Raw genomic sequence first — 21,927 nt, 5'->3', positions numbered from 1 at the left:
TTCCCTTTGAAAAACCGTCCTCTGACCTCCCTTCGGTTGGATCTATGCTTTATTCTAGAGTTGTTTTTCTTGTCTAGTGTGGTTCTCTCACCACTCAGCTGATGTATGAAAGAGTATCCTCTCCAGACCTCCAGTAGCCACACCACCAGAGGAGACACATGATCTTTTCAAACTATCATTACTGTGTATAAGTGTATGAACTGTCATTATTGTATAAAAAGAATATAATGTGAACTATTATTATGGTTTGTTGACGCCGGTAAACAATGTTCGTCCCTGACAACAGCACTTACCCACGGTGTGCGTAGTGAGCACCCTCGATGTGAACTACAGAAAACATTTTGGGAAAACAAAACTGTAATAATTGAGATTGTGAAATCACGGCATAGAACATACAGCCAGATGGCTGTCCAATTTTCTGTCTTTGTCTCTCTATACTGCATACATGTAACAAAAAACTCGGTGAGCTTACGGTAGGTTCATCATAAAATTACTTGAGCTGAAATGGTCTTTAAAGAGTCAAGAACAATGCATTTATTTTGACTTATGAAATATGAAGAACCCCCTGAATCAACCAACAGAAAAACGAATTATTATTTGAATCACTGCTGGGAAGTCAATTTCACAACTAGTCCTGCCTAAGACTAGCTGATCAAAAAGTAATTTTTAAAACATCCAACATTCCAATCTTCACTTACGTTCCTCAAAAAATGTTAGTAAAAAAACATTACGTAGAAATAACAAATGGGATGAAAAGAGAATGTTTCTCAAAACTTTATTCCATGTTCACGTATAGTTAAAGCATAGCCATTATCGTATAACTGCTCGTATAACACCACACCACACACAGAGCTAGTTCACCATTACAATAAACAGCATAGATCTATCTGTAGAGCTCTTTGACATTCATTAAGATGTCAAGTCTCAAAGCCACAAAGCACACACTGATGACACAACATCAAAGCTCTCTAAGATTCAAAATGATACCAGCTAAATCACACCAGCCAAAAAAAAAAGGAACTGGCACACTTTCTTGTCTCCAAACCAGAGGAATATCAGATCCAAACACTTATAATTACAGATAGGAGTTCTTCTCATGTATTTTCAGCTTTTATCTAAGAAGGTTGTAATTACAGCTAGTGAAAGATGTTGTGCCCCTCTACACCCGCCATCAGGCCTTCTGGTGCTGCCGACTCCACGTGGCAACAGAAGCCTCTGCTTCTCCTACGCACACTCGCACCTCTGACAGCAAGAGCTCTGCTTTTGTTCGGAGTGTCTCCGAACCGAATGACAAGGTACGCCAAGACGAAAGGGAGAGGAAAGCGAGAGAATAAAAAGAAAAGTGGAATCTGACTGCCAGCCAAAATACGGCAGAAGACCAAGGGAGGATGTATTCACACCCTCCCAGATGAATAGACCAGTAGAGGGAAGGCGTGTGATATACAGCCAGGATTCAGACAGTCTTCAATGGGATGTTTCTAGAGAGGCCTTGATAGATAATTAAGCACAGACAATTAGCGCTCTGAGATGAAGGCTGAGCAGAAATACATTTACAGTATAATCTCCAAAAACACACACACAAACTCATGCACACACCATACACACGGCACACATTTACTACAGATACACAGATTTCAATTTATGCTTCAGGCCTAACAGACAGCAGTTTAAACATTAGAAAGCAGCGTTCGGAGCTAAAAACCAAAAAGGAAAACCCCATACAGCCTCTTCTCCCTTGGTTTGGCAACAGAATTGGAAATATAATACTGTATGTCATATTCAATAACATGAATATTAATTAATTAATTAATATATTAGTTAACAGGCAGCAACATGTTGTTGATAATGATGATAATGAGGATGATGGTGATGACAATGTTGGGAATGATTATGATGATGATAATGGGAATGGGGATGATGATGGGAATGATTAAGATGATGGGAATGGTAATGGAGATGATGATGGGAAGGATTAAGATGATGGTAATGAAAATGATGAGGGGGAAGGCATATTCTCAGCCAGTACAGGTTAGGGCAGTCACACAATGGCACTTCCTGGATAAATAAACGAAATAAACATGTGGATGATAAACAAACCACAGAAGATGTTGAAGGGGTGTGGTTAATAAGAGGGCTGTGTTTATCTATCCCAGACGGCCGTGTCATCCTTGACTGTGGTGGACAGCTGCATCATGAGACTCTGGATGGTAACAGGCCTTATATGACAGTGTGGCTCAGCTCCTCCCCACACCTCTTTGACTTCCTGGGAAGGGCTTTGGGCTCATCATGGAGACAGGTTTCACTGTCCTCTCCAGAATAAGTGTCCTCCCCCCTTGTTTTGGACTCTTGGTAGATGTCTTCAGGATTTAACTCTTCCTTGTCATTGGCTGAGGGGATGCTGTTGGGATCTATATTCCTTTTATCACTGGCTATGGAGATTTCTGTAGAAACAATACCCCTCATGTCATTGGTTAAGGAAGTTTCCAAAGCATCAATACCTCTTGTGTCATTGGCTAAGGAGGAGTCCATAGAAGCAATACCTCTTGATTGATTGGCAAATGAAGTTTCCATAGAAACAATACCTCCTGTTTCATTGGCTGAAGAGGTGTCCATGGAATTAATATCTCTAGTTTCATTGGCTAAACAGGTATCCATAGAATCAATACTTCTCGTATCATTGGCTAAGGAGGTGTCTATACAATCCAAACATTTTTCACTGGCTACTGAGTTTTCAGTAGACTCTAGATCTTTTTTACCATTGGCAGTTAATTTGTTGATTGGATCTCTGTCTTTCTTTTCATTAGGCGAGGAGGTCACAAGGTCACCTGAACAACTCTTTGTGCTACAGTCTTTGGGGGTAGTCGAATTCATGGTAACTCTGCGGGCATTCCCATTGGTTCCGTTGCTGGTGTTCTGGGGGGTCCTTGGGTCCCTGACAGTGCTGTAGCTGGTCAGCACCAAGGACATCCTCCGCTGGTGGCAGTCCTGCCTCTGGCACCTGTACAGCCCGCGGAAGGCGGAGCGGAACTTTTGGGACATGAGGTTGTAGACCACAGGGTTGATGGCGCTGTTGGCGTAGATGCAGGTCCTACAGAACAGCAGGAACCAGGCATCCAGGTAGGGTGTGGCCACGAAGGAATTGATCAGGACCAGCGTCCGGTAGGGCATCCAGAGGAGGGCAAAAAGGATCACAACCACCGCTAACATTTTAGTCACCTGGAGAAGGGGGGGGGGGGGGGGGGGGGGGCATTAGAGAAGAGGTTAGACTATGAACACTTGTCAGAAGACACTTTCCTTTTTTTTGGTCAACCTTGAAGCCAGAGAAGGCAGAGTGACATCATATCTGAATCTATTCACTGCACTTTAAAGACACTTCAATATTGCAACAGAAAACACATTAATATCATCTGATCTCTCCTTGACCTATCCCACTCCTATCCAGTGTGTGCGTGCATGTGAGCATGTGTGTGAGGCTCAGTAAAAAGGGCTGTTGATAGTCGTCTCTGCCCGGCAGGCTGTCTGTCCTAGGTGTAGGAAACCCAGGGGTGCTGGGGGGCCAGGGGCGACAGGAGTTGGGTGTAGTACAACAGAAACTGAGGGAAAGAGAGGGAATAGAAGACACGCAGGGATGGAGACGGAAAGAGAAAAAGAGCAGAGAGGGCGTGAGAGAGAAGAGCGAGAGGAAGAAGATGGAACGCTGTTGACAGAGAGAGAGAGAGAGAGAGAGAGAGAGAGAGAGAGAGAGAGAGAGAGAGAGAGAGAGAGAGAGAAAGGTGGTGAGACTGGGAGAGAACGAGAGAGGAGTGGAGAGAAGATTAGCCGAGGCAGAGAGAGAGAGAGAGAGAGAGAGAGAGAGAGAGAGAGAGAGAGACAGACAGACACAGAGAGAGAGAGAGAGAGAGAGAGAGAGAGAGAGAGAGAGAGAGAGAGAGAGAGAGAGAGAGAGAGAGAGAGAGAGAGAGAGAGAGAGAGAGAGAGAGAGAGAGAGAGAGAGACAGATAGAAAGACAGAGAGAGAGATAGAAAGACAGAGAGAGAGAGAGAGAGAGAGACAGAGAGAGAAAGACAGAAAAGACAGAGAGAGAGACAGACGGTGAGGCAGAATAGAGAGAGAGGTAAGGCAAGATAGCAGAGAGCAGCATCACTCAGCCCATGGCTTTGTGACCATGGCGACAGTCATACTCAGGCAGAGGTTCCTCAACCCTCCTGAGACAACTGGCCCAGTCCCACCCAGCTCAGCACTCCAGGCATTAGCCTTATCGCTTCCAGACAATACCACAGGCCTCCACTACACCCCACCCCCTCAACCACCTACCCACCCCCCCCCCCCCCCCCCCCCAGCTTCCCTTTCTCCCTGTAACTGTTTTCCCCTTAAACACTTCTCTCTCCTGCGTCAAAACAGTGTTGTTAAATCACACAGCCAACTTTTGCTCTCCATTCCCTCGGTATTTGATCAGAGCAGAACAAAGGTGCGAGGCGTTGGCATGACGATAACAGGGTTTAGTATCACCCGCGCCTCTTTAGCGATAAATGCTAAGTGAGATAAGCATCCCCGTGAGAACGCGCACGGTGGTGACAGCAGCCTTCTCAGGTGAAATAAAGGGATCCGCCACAGCGTAACTAAGCTCGTAATTGAACAGGAGAGAGGCGGAGAGTCGCGCTTCTAATTATCAACCGACGTGATAATGAGAGGCGCGCGGATCACAGCGACATTCTGAATTCAAATCTAATTACTGTCACTCCAGATGAGCGGGAAAACACAGCCCCGCGCGGCGCTGCCAGAGCAGGTCGCTGCACACGACAGATGCACCGATTAGAGCAACTGACACGGGTTCACTGTAGGTAGAAAACAGGTTAAACTGTCCTGACGGTTTCTGGTCTCCAAGTAAATATGCTGCTGTAACCAATCAGACACCTAAAGCACAAGGACCTCCTACAGTCAGATACAAGAGGTGCGTTTGATTGATTATCTACAAATCCCACCAAAGGACAAACTATAGCAAAGCCAGTGGTGGATATCAGACAATCCCCTCGAGTATTTTGTACCCATGTGCCCGTCAGGTCTGCTGCTTGGCAAGATGCTTGAGGAGATCACAGTCATAGACGTGTGGTTCTCAGAACAGAGGCTTATCGTGCTCTTTATCTGATCATATCAGTCTCGAGAACAGAGGAACCCGGCGAGCCTGTTGAGGAACTGAGGGAATGACATCATCTCCAGCATTAAGCACACTTCAGAGCAAATCCCAAATCACATTATGCAAATCTTCAGTTCAAATGAAACCCCCTTTGAACACTGCGATTAGGATCTTCACAGTCACACATTCCTAAACGTGTGTTCACGCACTGAACGTGCGCACAAAGCAAGCGCGCACATGCATTCCCACCCACATCCATATACATGAGCGCATGTTTACAATCACACACACATTGATACAGCAGCTGTGCACATATGGCAGAATGTTCTGAGTGGCTGTGTTCTGCAGAGCTGCCTGTTCTTCCCTGACTCCTTGGCTCAGGCATGAAACAGACACTAAAATCACACAGAAACACAAAAATATCTAGAAGGACACACACAATAATGGAGCCCTCCAGATAGAAGTAATTCACTACAATTGTATTCAGCTGTTAACGAGGTTGAGATGTAGACCTACTCTTCTCTTCTCCCTCTGCTAGCTCTGGCACAGTCAGTCTATTTATTAATTTGAGTCAGTCTATGTATATACTATGGTCCAGGCAGCCTATATTTATTGGTCCAGGCAGGCCCTACTTTATATTATGGTCCAGTCAGTGTACATATATTATGATCATTGCAGGCTATATATTAAGGTCCAGGCAGTCATTAATTATGGTCCAGGCACCCTACGGTAGTCCAGTCAGTTTATATATTATGGTTCAGAGAGCCTATTATGGTCCCGGTAGCCTATTTGTTCCTAATGTGTTCCTAGATGATCCTCCATTAGGTGGGCGGAGTACTGGATCTATAGATCAATGGTCTATCAGGCTGATGATCTGTTCTTCCAGGAGCTATGACCTTTGATCTTGGCTAAGACCTGAGCATTCAAGCGTCCCCTTACCTATTTACTTGGGGATATCCATCATTAGATTCTAATATTACATTCCAACTATAGCATACAATCAAAATAACTGGACACCAGTTAATTTCACCCTAATGTGTTATTTATTTCTGTAAGAAGCCTAGAGGAAGTGTATTTCCCCCTAAAACTTCCTTGTATAAAATAAGAAATAAAGTAAAAAGTGCAGGAAAACAACATTAGCTGTGTTATTTAATCTCTTTAGGAATAAATGTTTATTCTGGGAGGTATGAAGTGACACTTGGCACACAGCCCCCCTGGCAGGAGCCACCTCGCTCTAAAACATAACCTAATCCCAATAGATGGATTGAACATTAGATGGAAAAACATATTTTCAATTTAAAGTTGGTCATTCAAACCATTGGGAAACCGTCTAATAAAGCAGCATTCTGAGAACCATGAAATGTTTTGTTCTTATTGGATGGAATGTGCTCCAGCTGAACTGTGTCTTCTAGAGGCAGAATCTGACATCATAGACTGCCATTGACGATAATGACCCCAGCTTCACCATCACACCGATGAGTGGACACATGCAATTACGGGCTTTCCGATAACACATTGAGAGCTCAGTAAAACATCTCTTCTGGAAGGTCTTCCTGCTCCTTAGAGAGATCTGCCAAGCAGGGGCCAGGGGAAGAAGAAGAAGAAACCATTACAGTCTTAAAGGTTGGAGGTAAATTTATGCCATGTCACCAGGCTCTGGAAAGAGCTGACCACTTAGCAGAAGGGGGATAATCCCCCAGTCACTCTGGGGATGGAGGAGGAAAGAAGAAGGAGGAGACATGGGAGGAGGGCTGAGAGGGGGGGGGGTGAGGGGGTGAGGGGGTGAGAGGAGGGGGTGAGGGGAGGGGGTGAGGGGGTGAGAGGAGGGGGTGACGGGAGGGGGTGAGGGGGTGAGGGGAGGGGGTGAGGGGAGGGGGTGAGGGGGGAGGGGAGGGGGTGAGGGCAGGGGGTGAGGGGAGGAGGACTGAGAGGAGGCGGTGAGGGGAGGGGGTGAGGGGAGGGGTGAGGGGAGGGGGTGAGGGCAGGAGGGGAGGGGGTGAGGGGAGGGTGACAGGAGGGAAATGGAGACAAAGTGCGTGTCTGGGGCCTCCCGTAACACACCTGTTTCCTGGATGACAGTGCGCTCTTGGCCCGGCCCTGGCGACCCCCCTTCTCCGGGGGCTCGCGGCAGCTGCGGCGCAGCGTGGTGGCGTTAGCGGTCCCCCCGGCCTCGGGGCAGTTAGGCAGCGGGCTGAGGTACAGGATGTGGGCGATGAGGCCATACAGCACGATGGCGACGAGGAGGGGCACCACGTAGAAGACGGCGAAGTCGATGAGGTAGACGGGCAGGTAGAGGCTCCGTGAGACCTTGTAGCCACACTGCACTGTACCGTCACGCCCCACATGGATGTCCACCAGGAAGAACCACAGCATGCAGTACACGCAGGTGAACGACCACACTCCCGCGATGATGCGCTTGGCCCGAGACACCGTACACACCGTCTGAGCTCTCATTGGGTGGCATATGGCGATGTACCTGGAGACAAACAGATGATGTCAGAGGAAGCTAGGAACAACTAGCTTTGAGAATCCAATACACCCAAATGACTTTCCCATCGACCAATGTAACAGACCTGGGGTTGACCCAGGTGGCGAACATGTCCCTTTCTCCACAGTAAAGGCCGTATTGGAGGACATGCTGATGCCCAACGGCGTTGCAAATCAAAACGCGCCTAACCTGACCCCAGGTGTGACCGGGGTTTTCGAAACAGCAGTGTCTCTCAGGGAGTCAGGTGGCTGAGCGGTGAGGGAATCGGGCTAGTAATCCGAAGGTTGCCAGTTCGATTCCCGGTCATGCAAACTGACGTTGTGTCCTTGGGCAAGGCACTTCACCCTACTTGCCTCGGGGGAATGTCCCTGTAATTACTGTAAGTCGCTCTGGATAAGAGCGTCTGCTAAATGACTAAATGTAAATGTAAATGTCTCTCACCTCTCCACGGTGAAGGCAGTGATGGAGCAGGATGACACGTTGATGCCCAGGTACTGCAGGTAGGTGATGCTCAGGCAGCCCGCGTGTCCGAACACCCAGGTGCCTGTCAGGCTGTCGGAGACGTTGGGCAGTCCGGCTGCCACCAGCACCGTCAGGTCAGCCACCGCCAGGCTCACCAGGTAGCAGTTGGTGGGCGTGCGCATGTGGCGTGTTGTGAGGACGACCAAGACCACCATGATGTTGCCCACGATTCCCACACCACAGACCAGCAGCACCAGGAAGACGGACACCGTCTTATACTCCAGGGATTGGTAGACAGGGTCCCCGGGGCTGACCAATGAGATGTTGGTGGGCGTGTCCATTCTAGAGCTCCCATTTTCAGCCATGTTTGATGGTGACGTGAGGATTGAGCTGTTTGTGTGAATGGGATTAAAACTGGGATTCAATAGAGGTGCTGTCTCTTTCTGTCTGCACGTCTGTGAAAAGTGACTTGTAAATGAACACCCTGTTTAAACATGGCGAGTAGATGGTTGAACGGGTCTAATGTTCCTCTTGAAAGATGCTTTACCTTATTTGTTTCTCTTGGCCTTTTCAATAAGATGGCAGTTCATCTCCTCAGACACAGGTCTCACAGGGAGGTAATTTGATTTTCATCAAATCAACATGTCGATTTTCCCTGGGCTCGTCAGCACAGATGAGCTTTCAGTTGATCCAGCTGCAAATCAGAGAAAGAAGTGAACATAACTGGACATAAATGGACCATGGGGAGTGTTCACCCTGACATGCTGATAGTTATTATTGCACAGGCATGGTAAAACGAGCGCACGATTCTAGCTGAGTGGGAATGACAGATGAATTCAGCTGCTTGTCTAAACACCATGGTGGTAAGTAAGGGCCTTTTTAAGAGTGTTCTCTGATTTTCTGAAGTGTTCTGGTAGTTTACCTGCAGGCTGATGAACACATGGCCTTGACATCAGCACCATCCAGGCACCACATGCTCTACGGGCAATTATTCAAATGAGGCCTTTTAGCTCTGCTCATTTTTCAGTTTCAGCCAGTCAACCACTCAACCAGACGGTTAGCGAGCCAGCCAGCAAGCACAACCAACCAAAGCAGCCAGCCTGTTGGACAGCTAGGCAGTACAGCCAGTCACCCAGCCAGTCAGTTAGTGAGCCAGCACAGCCAGCCTGCATGTCAGTGAGACTTCTCCTTGTGATATAGATGTTGTCATGTTATTCCAATTATGAAATTATATAATGTAATGACCACTGTATCCTGGGAAAGAAAGACATGTAATAAACTGTGTTTTCTAGAGCATGTTAGACAAGGGATTGGGACTGAGCGGGTGAGTGACTGGGGGGGAATGAGTAAACGAGTGAGTGAGTAAGCGAGTAGGTGAATGAGCAACTATGTGAGTAAATGAGTATATGCATGAGCGAACGTATTGTGGTAGTGTGTGAGTAAGTAAGGGTGTGAATAAGTGAGGGTACCAGTGAGGCTACCAGTGGATGAGGGTGTGAGTGAGTGAGGGTACCAGTGGGTGAGGGTGTGAGTGAGTGAGGGTACCAGTGGATGAGGGTGTGAGTGAGTGAGGGTACCAGTGGGTGAGGGTGTGAGTGAGTGAGGGTACCAGTGGGTGAGGGTGTGAGTGAGGGTACCAGTGGATGAGGGTGTGAGTGAGTGAGGGTACCAGCGGGTGAGGGTGTGAGTGAGTGAGTGAGTGTACCAGTGGGTGAGGGTGTGAGTGAGGGTTCCAGTGGGTGAGGGTGTGAGTGAGTGAGTGTGAGTGACTGGGAGCATAAACAGGCCAGGCCTCTGCTGGTCGCTCCCCTGTTTCTCTGCTTTGTAAATGAGATTGGATCTCCCCTCCTGAGGGCTCTGTCTAATAAATTGAGGCGGACATGAAATGAAAAGTCATTTATATTTTCTTCCAACTGTCAGCCTGAGACCCCTCTCCTCTCACCATGTCTACCGCCCAGTAAAGTTTGTTTGAAATGAATATTCATTCACAACAGCTTTGCAGGGATAGTGACTGCTATTTCAAGCCCAGAATAAAAATCTATAAAACTTCCTACAATAATAACAAGTGTTTATACGATACAGAAAAACCAATACCAAACTTTGTCAATAATGTGTGTATACGCGTGTGTGGATGCATGTGTGCATGCAGGCGTGCGTGTGCAGTGTGTCTGTGTGTGTGGGCATGCACAATTTAGATTAAACCACGCTAAAGAAATTGCTCCTCACGGTGGTTCGACGAACAATCCTTCATGTTGCGTAGCTCCTCAACTCCAGCCCAAGCCCATTTATTTCCCCAGGGATTATAGAACACACTTCACTGAGCCTTGACTGAGACAACACTTCACACAACGCTGTGTACCTAGTTAATCAATGGGTTGAAATGTGGCATAATCTTAAAAATTGCCTATCAAAGCCACTGACTTTTCTGTGACTCTGTTCACTTGGTCTGCTCTTCACAAGAGGAGCACAGCTCTACTCCTCCACAGCCTGGTGTGCTGCTGCCGCTCTGGGTCATTCACCCCTGAGGCAGTTATAGTCTGGATTCTATACTGTCCTTGATGGCCCTGGATGACCCCCCCCCCCCCCCCCCGTGTCTCCTCCCTACCCCCACCCTGGAATTGGATTTTGATTCTCTTGGGTACTTAGCTCAGCCTGTCCCGAGGCTTCCACAGCTCTTATCCTACAGATTTATGTAGTCAGACTCTCACAAGCATCTGGACAGTTCATGACCACATATCATGACTAATAAATATTGATGATGTATGATTCCGATGAAAATGAATGACATGAATGTCATTCCATAAAGACAAGTCATGTGAAACAGGAATGAATAAAATATAGCTGCATTATTCATTTAACAAGCACCTAACTCCTACCACAACAACATACTGGTCATAGATAGTGCCATGTGATGGAGATGAGAAAAAGATAAGCAGGTATTTGCATCAATAGCAATAATCTGACTGGACCAAGAACATGGTGTATCATTAGGCTAGTTTAAAAAAAAGTGACATTCAGCAATCCTACTAAGAGTACTGTTACAGATGTAATTACTATGATTGCATGGTTGGTTCTATGCAAACAAGTGCTTAATACATTATTGTAATTAGGCTTTTATCAGTATATGTAGACTATGACAATGTTGCATAGGTTATGGTCTTCAGCAAATACAAAATTAATCACAACTTATTTACATATTACGCTTCAGCTGCCAGCGGTCAAGTCAAAACGCGAATAACCTTACCTCATAACCATTTTTGCTACCAAGTGTGACACGCTATCCCCTTCTATATCTTCTCCATCTGCAAATTCTGTCCGTCTTTTATGACACAAATATAGCCTAGTGGGGATCAGATTTGTCTTATTTATCCAAGTTAGCCAGTGGACAGTTCGGTGGACCAGAACACTAACATGGAGTTGTCTTCTATGCGCTCTGATCATACCTCTCCAACGCTCACTTGTGCGCTGATTCCTTGGTGCCAAGGAGTTGAGCGCTTCTTACTTTTCATGACTCATGTCCCCCCCCTAGCGCTCAGACGCTGCCATTTTCGTCTCAGGACGTGGTTTTCAAATAAGTCGTCAAACAAGCACTACTGTTATAACTTTTAGGTGCATTTGTTCTATGTTCTTGAAAAAAAATTGGCCGCGTTTGGATTGTACTGTTTCCTTCAACACTAATCCTATATCTGTTTGAACTACTCAAATTTTCCTTTCAATTGCAGGTTCTGGTTAGGCAATTTGATCTAAGATAGGGGAGGGGGTGTACGGGTGCACGGGTGCCGTGAGCGCGGCGATCTACACGGTCGTATCTTGATGACGTAAAGGTAATGGCCGCCATAGATGGCCGCTCTCTCTGTATCGTGTAGGTTTTTTTGTTTTCTTCAACATAGCGGATAAATCAGACATACACTTATTTACACTGGAGAGTAAAAAACTTAAATAAAAAATCTGGGTAGTTCCTAAGACGTCGACCCTGTCTTCAAAGAGGTTCAGGCTGAAAAGGTGACTGAATTCCTTCAAATATTAGCGGACATAAGCAACTTGGTTGGTGAGAAAGGGATGGCTGCATTGTAGAAAAGCATGCTTTCATAGCCGATCGTAGAGCAATTTTGTCCGTGTCAACTTGATTTTAGTGTGTGGATTTGGTCGGAACTTTGTTAAAACACGCTAGTTGTATAGTTTGGAGATATGTTTAATGTATCGTGTCTTTTTCACCGCGCTGTCAAATTTAGGGCCTACCTAGCCTAGCTGGCTAACTGTTGCTGGGTAGCCTATCAGTGATCCACATCGTCGCCAGACCGCAACTAGCATTAGTTAGCTAGTACCTAGAGCTAGCTTACTGACGAATGGACAGTTTCCAGATTTATACTTTATTTATTGAAAGCGGACTATCTAAATTAGTATCGAATAGTTTGCATTTTACCAATTAGGTTCGGGGATGATTGAACGATAGAACATTAGCTAGCCCATTCAACCATGTTTTGTTCCCCCGAAAATTGTGTGCCGCTAATCTGGTGTCTGGGTATTAGTGCACATCGTTAAATGACCTACCAAACACAGATTTAAACGTTTGATATTGAAAGGGGTGTATTAGATAATTATGTAATATACATACAATAATTTTAAGTAAAGGTCATAACATTTATGTTCCAACTAACGTTTGTGTTGTGAAACATATGTAGTCATGTGTACCAGTGTACGTTTTGGTTGTCAAATATACAATATTCTATTCACGTATTAACCATCTTTTGCATGGTATTTGTCTTTCTCCAGTGGCACGTTCTCCGATGGACACTCCTGAAAGCCCCACCCTGTCCCCCCAGTCACCTGAGGAAGAGAAGGGGCTGTCGGAAAACGAGCTGCTGGACTCTCCGGAGGAGGAGGAGGATGATGAGGAGGACAGACTGATTTCAGACAGCGAGCTCCTCAATGAGGATGACCAGGACAGGCTGGAGGACGGAGAGGGAGGAGGGGACTCAGAGCTGGAGGAAGAGGAGGAGAAGGTGGTCCAGGAGCTTGTCTCTGACCCTGAGGACGAGGAGCAGGCAGGGGGAAGATTGGAACACATGGGGATGGAGCAGCTGGAGGAGGAGGATGAGGAGGAGACTGTCGTTCTGTTGGATGGGGATGGTCCACAGGCCATCCAATCAGCTGAGGAGGATGACGAGGGCGAGGACAGAGTCATTGAGGACACGCCCCAGTCTCCTGATTCAGAACCGTACAGAGGAAGGCCCAGGTTCTCCCTGGCCGAAGAGGAGGAGGACGAAGGGCGAGGGAGGACTGGGAAGGAGGAAGAAGGGGACGACGGCGTGGGATCATCCGTGGGTGTCGAGCCCCAAGAGGGGGAGGACGAGGAGGAGGAGGACGAGGAGGACGAGAGGAACCAAAGGAGAGTGGTGGTGATGAGGGAGATGGAGGAGGCGTCCTCCGTGTCCAGAGAGCTGGACGAACATGAGCTGGACTATGACGAGGAGGTCCCCGAGGAGCCCAGCGCCCCCCAGCAGCAGCAGGAGGACGAGGAGGAGGGCGAGAGGGGTCCCGGGGAGGACGAGCAGGAGGACAGAGAGAACAAGAGCGTCAAGAAGAAGGAGAAGAAGCGCATCCTGCCCCCGTCGCCCAAAGAGGCGAAGAGGCCCGAGGACGGCAGGGCGATGGAGAGGGGGCGGAGGGACTCGTTCAGGGACAAAAAGAAGGACGAGGATGACGGAGAGATCGATGAGGGAGAGATCGATGTAAGTCTTCACAGGGTCCCGGTCGAATCCCTCCCATACGCTGGCTGTACAGTCTGAACAGGAGTTGTCTGAGGACGGGGATGATGCTGTGTATTCTTCTGTCACCTCTCAAACGTGGAGGGAATCCTCCACACGTCAGTGTGGTGTTATGTAGGACATGGGGGCGATACAGTGTGTGTTGTTTTGTAGGATGTAGGGAGCATGTGTGGTGTTTGTAGGATGTAGGGAGGATGTGTGGTGTTTTGTAGGATGTAGGGAGGATGTGTGGTGTTTTGTAAGATGTAGGGTGGATGTGGGGTGTTTTGTAGGATGGGAGGATATGTGGTGTTTTGTAGGATGTGTGGATGGTGTGGTGTTTTGTAGAATGTGGGGAGGATGTGTGTTTTTTTGTAGAATGTAGGGAGGATATGTGGTGTTTTGTAGGATGTGTGGATGGTGTGGTGTTTTGTAGAATGTGGGGAGGATGTGTGGTGTTTTGTAGGATGTAGGGAGGATGTGTGGTGTTTTGTAAGATGTAGGGAGGATGTGTGGTGTTTGGTAGGATGTAGGGAGGATGTGTGGTGTTTTGTAGGATGTAGGGATGATGCAGGAATGATGTGTGGTGCTCAGAATGAGTTAGGGATGATGTGTGGTGTGTTGCTCTCTAGGATGATGACCTGGAGGAGGGCGAGGTCAAAGACCCCATGGACCGCAAGATCAGACCTCGGCCAATCTGTCGGTTCTTTATTAAAGGTGAGTGGTCCAGACTCCAGAAGTGCACAAACACGCATATATACAGGTGCATACAAACATAACGATGAGAGGTGTTAATGATTCATTGATAGTTGATTCATCTAATTGTCATTAATGTGAATATAATTATCAATGAAGCTGATCAACTACCAGTCAGTTTGAGCAAACATATTCATTTGCAGTGTATTTGCCAATACTGAAACTTAACAGTAGAGGGAGCCATTGGGCTTTACATCAATGATGGAAGTTATTGTTGCATCACGAATTGGAGAGAAAAGGGTTTGAATACATTTCTTCTTCAAATCTTTAGAAGTCATTCTTAAGCTAATCCTCACCATCATCTGTCCCCCGTCCACAGGAAACTGCACCTGGGGCATGAGCTGCAGGTTCATCCACCCTGGAGTGAACGACAAGGGCAACTACTCACTCATCAGCAAGCCAGACCCCTTCTCCCCTAACGGAGCCCCGCCCGGGGGGGCACCACACGCACTCATGCCCAACAACCCCTGGGTATGCCATGTTCTAGTGTTCTGACTATGTTCTAATGTGTGTCTTTCTGAGTATGGTTGTGTGTTGTGGGTTTAACTGTGCCCCCCCTCCTCACCACCACCAGGGTGCCCCTGTGGTAGAGGAGCTGCCCCCGCCCCCCCCTCCAGTGGAGCCCCCAGTCGAGAGTGCCTGGGAGAGGGGCTTGAGGCATGCCAAAGAGGTACGACACCATCAAAGCCATGGACATTGTCACTAGGGCTGCAACAACGAATCGATTAAATCGATTAAAATCGATTATTAAAAGCGTTGGCAACTAATTTCATTATCGATTCGTTGTGTCGCGCGATTATTACGCCACTCCATATGTCGCAGAGATGTTTGAGTATTTAAAAAAAAAAGTTTAGTTGAGCGCGGAGCGGAGGTAGAGGAAAGGCCATCGGAGAGACGTTGTTGAGTAACGTTGTTCTGAAACACATGGCGGAGGCAGAGAAATCAGTACGACCCAAGTCATCCAAGGTGTCGGAGCATTTCACACTAAATACATCGAAACAGTGTGTTAATTGACCGAGGTGAAGTTCGTTTCATATTCGACATTCGTCTCACATTCGGAAGACGCTACTTTGCAGCATCACGTTAGGGACCGGGTGAAAACAACCCATACCATTTTGAAAAATGTAGACTTTTATAATATTTTTAGGAATATAAAACCTCAAACAGACACCAGAGTATCTTAACAATGTCTGGTATACTTCCACAGCCTTTACTTTTTCAATGAAGTTTCAAATAAAATGATAGAAAATAACTAATCTTTGAAAATAGCACTGTGAATTTGCACTGTCAGTTTTGTTTTTGAATAAAGGGTTGGAAATTAATGCTTTTTTGTTTTTGTTTTTTATCCGATTCATCGATTAATCGAAAAAATAATCGTCAGATTAATCGATTATTAAAATAATCGTTAGTTGCAGCCCTAATTGTCACACACACACCTGCCCTCATGCACACAGAGTAACACTTGTATGTTAAGGTTACCCCCCCCCCCCCCCCCCCAAGAGCTTTGTTGCGTCTTCTGTCTGTTTCTAATTACATTTAAGTTCCAGCTGATTGTCCATCTCCTGATATACAATTTTACTGGTTCTCTGGTAACCTGTCATACCATAACGTTTTTTTGCTAGGTAGCTTGCTATAGATGGTAGATAGCTACCTATCTATATTGGGGAAGATGCCCAAAATATTCTTTTTTTTGCCAAACCACAGTATCTTCCTTCTGTGAGGTTTTCCTGCGCTACAACGAAACCAACTGCTATTTTGCTCGATTGCGCCGCCTAGTGCAAAACAAATGCGATGGCCATCTACACAACAAGGCCGCACAACTATAAATGCTGAGCACGCCTCCGCAACACCCGCACATGACGTTAAGACCGCAGACCCGAATAAGCATAAAGCAGACTAGACTACTCCTCAGTTCCTCTTCACAGCCCCAGCACTGCTAAGACCGTTGAGGTTCCCCCTTGTTACATTCACGGCGTGTGTTAATGTGTGTGTGCTTGCTCATCTATGTGACCTCCTCACTGGGGCCCTGCAGGTGTTGAAGAAGGCTACGATACGCAAAGAGCAGGAACCGGACTTTGAGGAGAAACGCTTCAACGTGACGATCGGGGAGGACGAACGAGACTTCGACAAAGAGAATGACTTCTTCAGGGAGCGCAGCTACCGTATCACGCGCGACATCAGAGAGTAAGACCAACAGGAAGTCTGGATGAACGCCAAACCCAGACAGCCTGTATCTGCGCTTGACGGATCTGGCCTGTATCTGTGCTTGACGGATCTGGCCTGTGTCTGTGCTTGACGGATCGGGGCCTGTATCTGTGCTTGACGGATCTGGCCTGTATCTGTGCTTGACGGATCTGGCCTGTATCTGTGCTTGACTGATTTTGCCTGATGCCGTACAGACCCAGAAAAAAGTCCCATTGATAAAGCCCAGGACTTTAAAGTCCAGACAACACCAGTGGAAAGCACTAGGGACACATTTGTCATGAGGGTTGATGTCTGTTGCCAGGATGGAAGGCCTTCAACCCAGATCTGAAATACAGTCTGTCTACTGTCAGTGGACAGCGGACTGTCTGTGCTACTGTCTGCAATGACCAAGCATCAGTAGTCGTGTGTGTGTGTGTGTGTGTGTGTGTGTGTGTGTGTATGTGTATAGAGTGAGACTGCATCGTGTTGCGTTTGTGTCGCTAGCCACTGTTTCACCAGCAGTCTTCTGTTTCCTGTTCTCCCCCCTCAGTGAGATTGACTTCAGAGAGCCTCTCTACGGGTGAGTGAGCACCTGATCCAGACAAACCTTCTCATGCCTCCCCTTGCTCTTCAAATGCTTTATTGGCCCACGTCACTAGCCATAGACAGCACAAGAGAAACTGTGTGTGTGTGTGTGTCTGCAGTGGGGAACCATACCCAGACCCATACTATGACTATGAGATGGAAGCCTTGTGGAGAGGAGGCCAGTATGAGAACTTCAGAGTCCAGTACACAGAGCCCCCCCCTCTACCCTATCATTATACTGTGAGTACCCCCACCACCGCTGCACTGGGAGTACACACCGGGCCACAGCTTGGTGTGTGTGTGTGACTTATCTAATCATTCACTCACGCAGGAGCGCGAGCGCGACCCCAGAGAGCGTCATCGGGACCGCGAGAGGGAGCGAGACCACCGCGAGAGAGAGCGCCGGCAGAGAGAGCGGGAGAGGGAGCGAGAGAGGGAGCGAGAGAAGGAAAGGATGCGCAGGAAGGAGGAGTGGGAGAGAGACCGCTTGAAGAGAGACGAGAAGGAGAGACCGAGGGAAAGGCCGTTACGGGAGCCCAAGGAGCCCAAGGAGAAGAAGGAGAAGGAGGAGAAACCTCTGAAAGTGCCTCGCTCTCCAACAGACATGCCCCCCAGGTCAGTACTGCTGTGTAACAGACATGCCCCCCAGGTCAGTACTGCTCTCCAACAGACATGCCCCCCAGGTCAGTACTGCTGTGTAACAGACATGCCCCCCAGGTCAGTACTGCTCTCCAACAGACATGCCCCCCAGGTCAGTACTGTTGTGTAACAGACACGCCCCCAAGGTCAGTACTGCTGTGTAACAGACACGCCCCCCAGGTCAGTACTGCTCTCCAACAGACATGCCCCCCAGGTCAGTACTGCTGTGTAACAGACACGTCCCCCAGGTCAGTACTGCTCTCCAACAGACATGCCCCCCAGGTCAGTACTGCTGTGCAACAGACATGCCCCCCAGGTCAGTACTGCTGTGTAACAGACACGTCCCCCAGGTCAGTACTGCTCTCCAACAGACATGCCCCCCAGGTCAGTACTGCTGTGCAACAGACATGCCCCCCAGGTCAGTACTTCTGTGTAACAGACATGCCCCCAGGTCAGTACTTCTGTGTAACAGACATGTCCCCCAGGTCAGTACTGCTGTGTAACAGACATGCCCCCCCAGGTCAGTACTTCTGTTTAACAGACATGCCCCCCAGGTCAGTACTTCTGTTTAACAGACATGCCCCCCAGGTCAGTACTGCTGTGTAACAGACATGCCCTCAGGTCAGTGCTGCTGTGTAACAGGACTTATTGGGGATGGACCGTGGCTAGTGATATGGAAAAATTCTTAGTGGCACTGTGTAGATTTGAATAGTCAAGAGATGGCGGTTATAATAAATTTATTTTGCTTATACAGATCATGATTTAACAAAGTACTTTGTGATCAGTCATAACGAAGGAGGTGCTAGCCACAGGTCGTTCGCCAGAGTGATACAGAACAACCCCAAAACCCTGCCTTATATAAACTTTAGATCAAATGGTTATTCTGAACTCTGTGATTGGTCAGCACTGCTCAGTGACAGTGACTTCATATCAAGTTCCCACGGTTCTTCATTGTGGCCTCTCTCCCCAAACCAGTAGATAGTAAAACCACAGGGGTTCACCAGTCAAATGGTCAACTGTCCTTTGTGTGGGCCACTTCAAACAAGTCTACAGGAAGGGTCAGAGCAGCAGATCACAATAACAATACAGTTGAATCCACATTTGTCTCCGGACCAACTGTCTCTTCCCCCCAGGTGACAGAACTCTCTCAGGTCACCCAGACTTCCCGTCTCCTAGTTATAAAACTGCAAATGGCATCTCTACCAAATGTAGTTGACTCTTAATCAACTTTATACTTCCGTTAAAACACATTCCTCATATATGAAACACACACATTATAACTGTATTCCAAAATTTCCATGACAATTCCAAAATATATATTTTTTTTTTTTTACAATTCCATAAACCCAAACAGTTAATTAAGAAAAATAATTCAAACATTAACATAAGAAATGCTAGTCTCAAGACAAAACCCATTGTACCCCGTACACCACAAAGTCCAGGTTGTCGGAACGGATGCCATCTTCAGTTGGATGTAGGCAAACTTCTGTCAGGCGGTGTAGTCTAGTCGAATCGATTGCAAACGACGATCAAATTGCTCAGGGCAACTTTCAACAACACTGCACTTTGCGCACAGCTCGGAAATTCCTTGGTACTACGCAGAACGCGTATCCAATGCTTCCGTCTCCAGACAAGGTGCACGCAATGGTTAGCGTGTATCCACGTTGCTCTCCCCTCGATCTTAACCGCCGAATTGGTCGTCAGGAGAATCTGGTATGGCCCCGTCCACCTTGGATTCCTCCAGGCGTTTCAGGTCCTTCACCACGATCCAGTCATCTGGTATCAAATCATGCAGCGGTCCAGTCATAGGAATAGTCCCCTTCACCTGCCTGTGAATCTCACACAAAATAGACTCCAAAAAGGTTGCACAGTGATAAACAAGCACATTCTCACAGAGGTCAGTTAAAGGTAACTGACTTCTTGTCGTCTGACTTAGTCTTCAAAGTTCTGTTCTCTCATTCAACTGAAGTGATTAACACAATGTTGAATCCTTTCAACACCAAAATAACTTCCTTAAACAAGTGTGTACATAACTTCAAAGAAAAATCCCATCGAAAATAATCTAAATTAACAAAAGCTTGATCACTGAGCCCCTGAGAAGTCTAAAACTTCTTCCCATCAACAATCATTAAACAGTATCACTTCTCAAAAATTGAACTCTACAAAATCCATCTATCAATACCCAAATAGTTTCTCTAACCTTAACTGTGAAGCTTATCGTGTTTTAAATTCCTTTTCTCATAATACTTGTCCCACATATGAAGTATTAACAAAATGACTATGCATCCATTACAAATCCTCTTGTATGCTAAAATAATGCATTCTTCTTGATATCACACAAACTGTAGAGGCATGATCTTTCCATGTGTTAACTTAGCAAAATCTCAAGATAAATGTTTTATGCAGACCATACAACCTCCATTTTTTATTCTCATATCCTTCCTTTTTCCAAAACGCATTTTCTTGTGGATTAGTCCAAGTTCGAATCTCCATTCCACCATTCCTTTCTCCATCTGTCCGCTGTATTCTGTAATTCTTATCAAATATACTCAAACAAAACAAAATTCTCACTCTGGGTTAAATACAGTCCAATATTTTCAACTCAGCAATATCATATCAAACCCTCACAATCCTATCACAAATCCAAACTACTGAAGCTAAATTCATAAAACCATAAAACCCCCATAGTCACTCTCTGTTTGGATCAGTCAGTCATCAGTCAGTCATAAATTCCTAAACGTCATCTCTTCCTCTCTAAGAAGCCTGCGCTTCCCTTAAAGAATCTATAACAAATGTTGTATCAAGGTCACACAACAATTTTCCTCAAAAGAGTCCTGTAAGCCCAAATTTGTCAAGTTAGGCTCATCCGGACATAGCAACATCATCTCATCACTTCCTGTAAACATATCAACATCAAAAACATATTCTAGTTAGTTCATCAATGCATTCAGGCAATCTAGAAACTGCTCCAGCTAGTATCAGCACTAGCATTTTCCCTGTGGAATAATCATAATTGTTAGAGTGAATTCCACATTTGCATACAGCAAGTTGTTCTATAAGTGAAAATAAGAAACTTCCTGTTTCCATACCTTTCCCAAAATCATATGTAACACCAATGATGTATTTAACTATCAGTAAATATTTTAACTCTTTTCCCTTTTATGAATTAACAAGCTTACACTGAAGCAACCAACTTTTGAACCAATTTGTATGAAATAAAACTATTTTAGAAAACAGCCAAATTACGAATAACCTCAACTTTTAGTCTCTTATTATCTTTTCTTCAAAAAACCTTTAGGAACAGTTCAAATGAATACCTTTACATTTTAGATTCCCTTTTAATTTTTTGTATTTAAATTCACCAAATCAAATCTCTCTTTTTCCAAGACATTGTAGAAAACTAGCATCACTACCCTAAACCAGAATTTAATCTGTATGATTCCAAAATAAAACATAGACCATAAAATGTTCTTAATGTAACCATTAACCAAACTTATACCCCATCTATATTTCTATATAGGTTAGATAGGTAGAACTTCATAACTTGCTTTGGCTGCAGTCCAGAACAAGCTACTTAGCACAACCATCACACCACAATTTATCAGACTTAATGAGTCTTCCCAAATTATTTCAAAACCAAATTATCATAACCCTCTTTATGAACCAATACCATAATGATACAACCTCATCACAGCCTAACTGTTTATCCCAAAACATTGTACCATGCCCTTAAGACAAAAGAAAATATAAACTCTCCCTTTTTCTTTTAAACCTTTAAATTCACAATTTAACATAAACCCGTAAAACAAAACCTTATTCTTTAACACCTCAAAAGTTTTATCAAAGCATGTAATGTATACACCTTTGAATATTCCTATATTTACCAGCTATCTCAATTACTCTTTGTTAGTGTATCAACTCAAATAAACCAT

The 21,927-nt window shown here is 46.1% G+C and overlaps 2 protein-coding genes across 6 annotated transcripts in view; one reads left to right on the top strand and one right to left on the bottom strand.

Annotated features, from left to right (window-relative positions):
* Positions 1 to 724: 724 nt before the first annotated feature.
* trhr2 (thyrotropin releasing hormone receptor 2) lies at positions 725 to 11,528 on the bottom strand. Its single transcript, XM_062461165.1, has 5 exons — positions 11,329 to 11,528; positions 8,632 to 8,778; positions 8,064 to 8,474; positions 7,196 to 7,610; positions 725 to 3,216 (listed from the first exon to the last, which is right to left on the bottom strand). Exons 3-5 carry the CDS (start codon positions 8,447 to 8,449, stop codon positions 2,218 to 2,220), a joined length of 1,800 nt encoding a protein of 599 aa, XP_062317149.1. The 5' UTR covers positions 8,450 to 8,474; positions 8,632 to 8,778; positions 11,329 to 11,528; the 3' UTR covers positions 725 to 2,217.
* Positions 11,529 to 11,914: 386 nt separating this feature from the next.
* zc3h18 (zinc finger CCCH-type containing 18) overlaps positions 11,915 to 21,927 on the top strand; it is a 28,742-nt gene continuing 18,729 nt past the window's right edge. For all 5 annotated transcript variants that reach the window (XM_062461153.1, XM_062461155.1, XM_062461156.1 and 2 more), the window contains exons 1-9: positions 11,915 to 12,086; positions 12,858 to 13,816; positions 14,464 to 14,548; positions 14,907 to 15,058; positions 15,162 to 15,257; positions 16,620 to 16,771; positions 17,322 to 17,351; positions 17,476 to 17,596; positions 17,688 to 17,971. In XM_062461153.1, coding sequence (XP_062317137.1) covers positions 12,872 to 13,816; positions 14,464 to 14,548; positions 14,907 to 15,058; positions 15,162 to 15,257; positions 16,620 to 16,771; positions 17,322 to 17,351; positions 17,476 to 17,596; positions 17,688 to 17,971 — 1,865 coding nt within the window. In that variant the 5' untranslated portion in view covers positions 11,915 to 12,086; positions 12,858 to 12,871. The remainder of the gene's footprint in view (positions 12,087 to 12,857; positions 13,817 to 14,463; positions 14,549 to 14,906; positions 15,059 to 15,161; positions 15,258 to 16,619; positions 16,772 to 17,321; positions 17,352 to 17,475; positions 17,597 to 17,687; positions 17,972 to 21,927) is intronic.

This window comes from Osmerus eperlanus, chromosome 5 (assembly GCF_963692335.1).
Source record: "Osmerus eperlanus chromosome 5, fOsmEpe2.1, whole genome shotgun sequence".
Taxonomy (NCBI): Eukaryota; Metazoa; Chordata; class Actinopteri; order Osmeriformes; family Osmeridae; genus Osmerus; species Osmerus eperlanus.
The sequence above is the reverse complement of the archived record's forward strand: the minus strand, read 5'-3'. Positions and strand labels throughout refer to the sequence as shown.

Excerpts from the sequence above, each read along its gene's own strand:
- trhr2 (XM_062461165.1), bottom strand. The coding sequence starts at position 8,449 with ATGGCTGAAAATGGGAGCTCTAGAATGGACACGCCCACCAACATCTCA. Across the intron at positions 7,611-8,063 it reads ACTGCCTTCACCGTGGAGAG|GTACATCGCCATATGCCACC; the intron begins GTGAGAGACATT and ends GTTTGTCTCCAG. Across the intron at positions 3,217-7,195 it reads CACTGTCATCCAGGAAACAG|GTGACTAAAATGTTAGCGGT; the intron begins GTGTGTTACGGG and ends CCCCTTCTCCAG.